The sequence below is a fragment of the Salvia splendens genome, chromosome 13, assembly GCF_004379255.2.
Source record: "Salvia splendens isolate huo1 chromosome 13, SspV2, whole genome shotgun sequence".
NCBI classification, from domain to species: domain Eukaryota; kingdom Viridiplantae; phylum Streptophyta; class Magnoliopsida; order Lamiales; family Lamiaceae; genus Salvia; species Salvia splendens.
This window is the reverse complement of record NC_056044.1, coordinates 21,981,909-21,988,402: the sequence shown is the minus strand read 5'-3', so window position 1 is coordinate 21,988,402 and position 6,494 is coordinate 21,981,909. Positions and strand designations below refer to the sequence as shown.

Sequence of the window (6,494 nt, the reverse complement as noted above, 5' to 3'; positions counted from 1 at the left end):
TCAAGAAACATGTAGACACACTTTCTGCAGCAATTAATGGAATCCTCTTTTAAGTTCTCAACAGTTTTTTGAAATCTCGATTTTGGCATGACATATTTTACAAGCTTTATATGACCAATATTAGTACTGCATCTAAATTGGATGTAAGCATTGAAGAAGTTAAAGACATACGTAAAGATGAGATCAGTTAAATCCCATTTGGAACCATTAAATTAAGTTAAGGACATGTAATACAAAAGTGTTAGGCATCACAACATAAATCTCATTCAAGTTTATGTACTTATATGCTTATCAACCCAATATTAGTATTGCATCTCAATTGAATGTAAGCATTGAAGAAGTTAAAGACATGTAAAGACAAGATCAGTGAAATCCCATCTGGAACCATTGAAGAGGTGAAAGACATGTAATACAAAAGTGTAAGGCATAGGAACATAAATCTCATTAAAGTTTATGCACTTATCTACTGAACACCACAAGTTCTAGGCATTCTTCTTATTCTCAATCATGTAAAGTAGGATTTTGATTTGGAGCAGTTATTCATGGCATTTCCTGTTGAAAGCAAGTATGAAGTAAGATTTCAAGATTGACAGATATTGTTCACTAGGTATAATTTTTCAAGAAATGTGTCGTAAATATATATTTCACACCTTTGAAGTCAAATATGTTTTTAAATCATTTAGTGTAAATATAAATGATTTATGTTTATTTTGAAGTTATTCTTTGGTTTTTTGTTACAAGCCCAACAGTAATACCTAATTTCCATTTTAAAGCCCATTTTGCAAGATTTAGGGTTCTGGAATGTTGGATGAACTGAAAGGTCATCTTGGTTTATGTGGAGTTCTAAACCTATAAAATATCAGCTTTTCCAGTATCCATTATCCCTCACTGTTTTCTTAAATTTTATTTCTGCTGAGCTGCATATTATTGTTCTTTATTTGTGTATCTTTTTCTAACTAACTAATACTCATTGATCATTAGTCATACATCTCTTATTTGTCATTTATTTTACTCCACTTATATCATAAATTAAAATTGTATAAAATTGATTGCCGAATATGAAATATTTCATTTATAGTTGATGAGTAAATTCTTCATTTATTAGAAATGTTTTATTTATAATCACATTTATATTTTTGTAAATCTTTATATTGTTTTTACTTCTTAATTTCTATATTTCATTAAAATTTATATTCATTATTTAAAAGTTATATGCCCCGCGCATAGCACGGTGCAAATACTAGTTACCCCTAAAACAACACTTTAGTTTATGCAAAAATACGGAGTACGCCATTTATAGGACGATTGGGGGGTTTTGGTTGTGGAGCTGCAGCGATGAACGCATCAGCTGATTTGCACGAGGATAACGGCATCTGCGGAAGCGATTCGGACTCCACTGCCGACGATTCAAGCGACTACTACCAGCCTATTTCCTCCGTCGATAACGGCGGCGAAGACTCAGACGACAGCGGCGGCGAAGGAGATCTATTCTATCGAGATCCGAATTCTACTTTCCATCAACTACCAAATGGCTGGGTGGAGAACGGAGTATCATCGCTTGATATAAGCGATGACGATGCCGATGAAGATGCAGAGAAGGAAGTCGAGGAGGCGACCGAATCTGAGAGAGCGATTGAGCGAGCTTTCAGAGAGGACGAGGTGCGGCGGAACGCTCCTCTGACGGCGGAGAACACCGGCAGGGTGATGGATGCGATGCGTCAGATCTCCTTCGGCGGCGGCGCTCCGGACTGGGCGGGTCAGATCCCTGAGGATCAGTGGATTAACCGGCTCCGGAGGTTGGGGCCGCCGTCCTCCGCCGCCTCTGCACCGATTGATCACTGATTTTACCGATATTTGAGATAGTGTATATTGTTTGCTAAAAATTGAAGCCCCTGATTGATCAATTTTCATTTATTGCTTTTTGATGAAATTGAATGCCTTTGTTAGACTATTCTAATGTAGAATTCGTGATCGGTTGTTAGTGTTTGCAATTGCAGGAATTCTGATTTGAATCTATCATTTTCACAAAGTAGTGTAATTGTGTTTTCTTCTCTCCTTTGCATTAATCATTATACAAGTAACATTAAACAAAAATAAAAACTTGTGCCAAAAATTGCCAATAATGAAAAAGGGTAAAGTTAATCATCCACAGATAATCAAGCTCAAATAGCTGTCATGAATTTCAAAATATCAGTACCGTCTATTGCTTTTAGCTAATTTTTCAAATTTGAAACTATAGATAAATCTGGTTGGGTCTCTGAAATCACAACGTTGGTCTTCAAGATCCTATCTGCTGTACGAAGTCTTGTTCGTATACGCAGAGAGATTTTGGCAAAAATCGGCTTGAAGAAGTAGCATGGGATATTATGATTAGGCACCAATGTTCTCAATGTTAGCACCTCTGTCCATCCTTTTCACAATGCCAGCAATGACCTAAAACGTACATCAAGATCGACTCAATATCGAAAATCAAGTTTGTAGTATGTTTCTTGAGACCTATAAACTCTACAGTGTTTGAGTTCTACCTTTCCGGGTCCTAATTCATAGCCTTTTTTCAAGCCTCTGCTCAACAATGTCTTCACGGTTGTCTCCCATTGGACAGGAGAAGTCACCTAGAATTGTCAATGGACATGAATGATTGGATGTAATCTGGTTCCTGAAGATAAGATAATTAATGGAAGCCATGTTTACCTGGCGAGCAAGTATTTTCTTGATCGTCTCTGGGTCTGCATGTGGTTCTGCGTCAACATTGGATATGACTGGTATTCTGGGTTTTCTGATTACAGTCGATGCCAAAGCGGCTTCTAATCTTGATACGGCAGGCTCCATGAAACCTGTGTGGAAAGCTCCAGCAACTGCTAACCGGACCTAAGTTCATATTTGAGGTAAAAAATCTGGTGCACAAATTGACCAAGAACAATGCCAATACAATGAGAGTATTACAGTCATTCGAGCTTTAAATGCTTTTGCCTTTGCTTCAACTGCTTCAATTCCTTTAAGGCCTCCAGAGACAGCATAGTTTCCCTGTGAGAACAAGTAATTTGTGTGAGTGTGACCAAGGTAAGCAGAGTGACCAATATAGCGTAGGGATGGCAGTTTCCCCCAATTCTGCATGGAAATCTGATAGCCAGCCCAAATGGAGGGCGTGTGGGAATTCTTTTCGGTCCAACTGGGTAAAAGGGAATGGGGATAGTAATGGGTATTAGGGTATCCACAGCAACACTAGTACCCAATTGATATGATCTATATTTAAAAGACTTACTGTATTTTAGAAAAAACAATACTCAAATAATTATTTTCCTTTATTAGGACAACGGGCATTAGGATGAATTCATTCTAACTTTTTGTGTATTAACTTTAGTTGTTTAACATTTTTTACTTACTGTTCTGTGATTATTTTTGTTAGAAGAACATTAAGGATGTAGATGTTAACAGGGAATTTGGGTAGGATAAGATTACCAGACCCTTTGTCAAGATTAGAGATGGGAACTCGGAGTGTGAAATACAGATACTACATGAATCTGATTCTGACCTATTGTCATCCCTATTTAAATATGGAATCTGGCATATACAAACTTACAGTGCACAAGAAGTTTGCAATTTGAACTTTATTTGCTTCATCTACATCTTCGTTCGCAGCATCACAGAGTGCCTGCACTTTATCAGAGTCTAGTCCAATAATACTAACCATGGCACTTTGAGCAGCATCAGCAGCATCCTGGTGGTTGCAAGAGGATACGTTTTTATATCAAGGAAACATGATGCTAATTCACATAACTACTCCTGATTTAACTGAATGTGTATGTACCTGCATTGCCTCACCCCTTAATTTCACTAGCTTAAGCCCATCTTCAAAGCTAGACCAACAAAGAGAACATAATCAGAGATGATATTTACTTGAGGCAGCATGTCATATGAATGTATACAAATTAGGCCAACCATAACATATTTAATAATGCTATCCGAACAAAACACTAGACTCAGTTGGTGGCACTTGGCAGTATACCTGAATGCTCCAGCAAATGCAAGGGCCGTGTATTCTCCTAAGCTTAGACCACATGTGACGTCAACAGAGTCAATTATTTGCTGACCTCCATCACTAGCTAGAAGCACCTCAACTGCAGCTAAACTTGTAACATAGATAGCCGGCTGGGAAATTGATTCAGGATATATATCAGTTCATAAATTCCTTTTTAAAACAAGACTGTGTGTCCTTCAGTCCTTCAAATTAGGAATAAACTTTGAGAATGGAGCATGTGTTCGCTGATGAAGCACTATTGTCTTATATCATATCAAGAAAATGCCTTTACCGAATAAGATATTTCAAACTTTATTAGGGTCCTACAGATGGTATTTTCAAAGTTGTGTCGTTTAAAATAATGATTAATATCACATATCTTCTTTTTGTAGCAAAATGACAGTATACCTGGCTTAAGACGGTGGAATCAAGTTTCTCTTTTGGTCCACTAATGCAAATATCCAAAAGGTCGAACCTTGATTCAATTAAAAAATGGTGTAAGATACTGAACTTCTATATCTCTAATATTAGAGAGGACACCAACCAAAATGAAAAAGTACACAAAAGTCCAGAACAGTCCACAAAACTAATTTCGAATGGTAATGTTAGAAGTAAAACCACAATTTAACCCATCATTTGAATATGCTGTAATCATAAGCTGGACAATCCGAAGTGACTTCCGAATGTCATGATAAAACCATTATGCTCTTTATTTGTATCTATGAAATAACCTGTTAGTCTATTGTCTTTGTCAACACCTAAACCTCTCACACAGTCACATTTCAACTATGGCAAAACGATCTATTGGTCACGGATGATTGGAACAAGATAAGTAAGGTATCAAAAGTTAACACATTTTAAGGGAGCATCATGTGGGAACATTGTCAAGTTTCAACTTCTTAAATTATTCAACAATATAATATTTGTCTAAGAGTAATTTAAGTAATTCCTGGACATAAAATGATAAAATACGACAGCAGATTAGTGTAGCCAATTTAGGAAAAACTTAGAACATGAATATAACATTTGGAAAAGCAAAGAACTACTACTTCATAGTGTTGAGCCTACCCTAAAATATCATTAGCTTTCTTGTACAATTCAGCTGCAGCAGGCACCTTTTGAGCTTCCAACCCCATTCCAACGGCTTGCGCACCCTTCAAAGAAATACAAATATGAGAAATAACATATACGACCCAAACAGCCAGCATATCATTTCAATGAAGCATCAACAGATACACAAGAACAAATGTCCTAAAAGCATTTCTACAAAACAGTGACAGTTTTATCTATACACATTTATTAAGTAAACCTGAGCATAACTTTTTGTGTCTTTTGTCATTCTTCTTTCACAGACATATTACTTAATTTCAATATACCAGTAAGAACAAGTTTTTTATAGTATATGATTCCAGACATGAATCAACTGAACTATTTATTCCAACAGTTATTGAAGGTCCAGTAACAATAAACAAATTTTGCAGTTCATTGTGCAACATTAAACTATCCATTGTAAACCAAACAACAATGGAGCTACAAATTGAAGTACTAATCCAAAACTTAATCAGCAAATCAAATCTGTAAAACATTAACCGCATAACTAAAACCAAACTGCAAAAGCTCAATTCAAACACTGACCTGGCCGGGGAAGAGGAAAGCAGTAGAAGGCGTGTAGTCCTTGAACAGTGTGTCATCAACGACCGCCGCATCCGATCCGACGGCGACGCTCATGAAAACCCTATATTTCCCCAAATTCGACCGCGAAATCCTCCTAGTCTCATTTCTAAACCTCAGAGAGACGGAGCTCCTGAAGGAATTGGGGTCGGAAAAGGCGGATTTGGAGAGAGAAATCGAGGGTAGCGTGATTGCGGAACTCATTGCGGCGGAGGGAGGAGTAAAGTGAATGAGATGAAGGGGGAAGCGGTGGTTGTGGTGGTGGAGAAGAGCGTGCATCAAAATAAGGGAGTGTTTGGCGGAGTAAACGAAGCAGCAGCTTCAGAAATGCCGTCGGCTCGGGCGGAATTAGGCCAACGGCTATCCTTCTGCACACTTTACCACCTGAGGTAGTTGTTTTTTTTTCACCGTGCGGTTATTAATTTTAAAAAGGCGTATTAGTTCTTACTAGTATTAACACCCTGCACGGGACATAAAAGTTTCAAATTATAAATACAAAATAAATGAATATATAAAACCATAAACCATGTATAGTTATATCTTTCACCCAACTATTACATTAGTACACATAAAAATATGGTCATTTTCATTTATGGAAAGTTATCCCAATTTATTACCCATATACACCAAATTATTTATAACTTATACCACCATTAAAACATTATTTCAACTACTCTTCCCCCTCTCATACTTTACAAATTTTATCTTAATTTCCATAGCATATTATATGCCTATATTTTTATTGAACGAAGAGAGTAATGTACATAAATATAATATTTTAAGAAGCATAAAAGAGAAATAGGAA

General features: G+C 36.8%; 2 protein-coding genes across 2 annotated transcripts; one reads left to right on the top strand and one right to left on the bottom strand.

The window, feature by feature from the left end:
- Positions 1 to 1,335: 1,335 nt before the first annotated feature.
- On the top strand, positions 1,336 to 1,842 carry LOC121760698. The gene has a single exon (XM_042156331.1). It carries the CDS (start codon positions 1,336 to 1,338, stop codon positions 1,840 to 1,842), a length of 507 nt encoding a protein of 168 aa, XP_042012265.1.
- Positions 1,843 to 2,092: 250 nt separating this feature from the next.
- On the bottom strand, positions 2,093 to 6,067 carry LOC121762891 (malonyl CoA-acyl carrier protein transacylase-like). The gene is made up of 10 exons (XM_042158908.1): positions 5,654 to 6,067; positions 5,087 to 5,172; positions 4,427 to 4,493; positions 4,007 to 4,149; positions 3,809 to 3,857; positions 3,581 to 3,718; positions 2,944 to 3,024; positions 2,692 to 2,868; positions 2,526 to 2,612; positions 2,093 to 2,433 (listed from the first exon to the last, which is right to left on the bottom strand). Exons 1-10 carry the CDS (start codon positions 5,966 to 5,968, stop codon positions 2,371 to 2,373), a joined length of 1,206 nt encoding a protein of 401 aa, XP_042014842.1. The 5' UTR covers positions 5,969 to 6,067; the 3' UTR covers positions 2,093 to 2,370.
- Positions 6,068 to 6,494: the final 427 nt, after the last annotated feature.

What these genes read in the sequence shown, in the direction of transcription:
- LOC121760698 (XM_042156331.1), top strand. Translation starts at nt 1,336, where the DNA reads ATGAACGCATCAGCTGATTTGCACGAGGATAACGGCATCTGCGGAAGC.
- LOC121762891 (XM_042158908.1), bottom strand. Translation starts at nt 5,968, where the DNA reads ATGCACGCTCTTCTCCACCACCACAACCACCGCTTCCCCCTTCATCTC. An exon ending in ATTCCACCGTCTTAAGCCAG is followed by an intron (nt 4,150 to 4,426) that starts GTATACTGTCAT and finishes TCAATTTCCCAG; the next exon opens with CCGGCTATCTATGTTACAAG. An exon ending in TTGCAAACTTCTTGTGCACT is followed by an intron (nt 3,025 to 3,580) that starts GTAAGTTTGTAT and finishes TTGTTCTCACAG; the next exon opens with GGAAACTATGCTGTCTCTGG.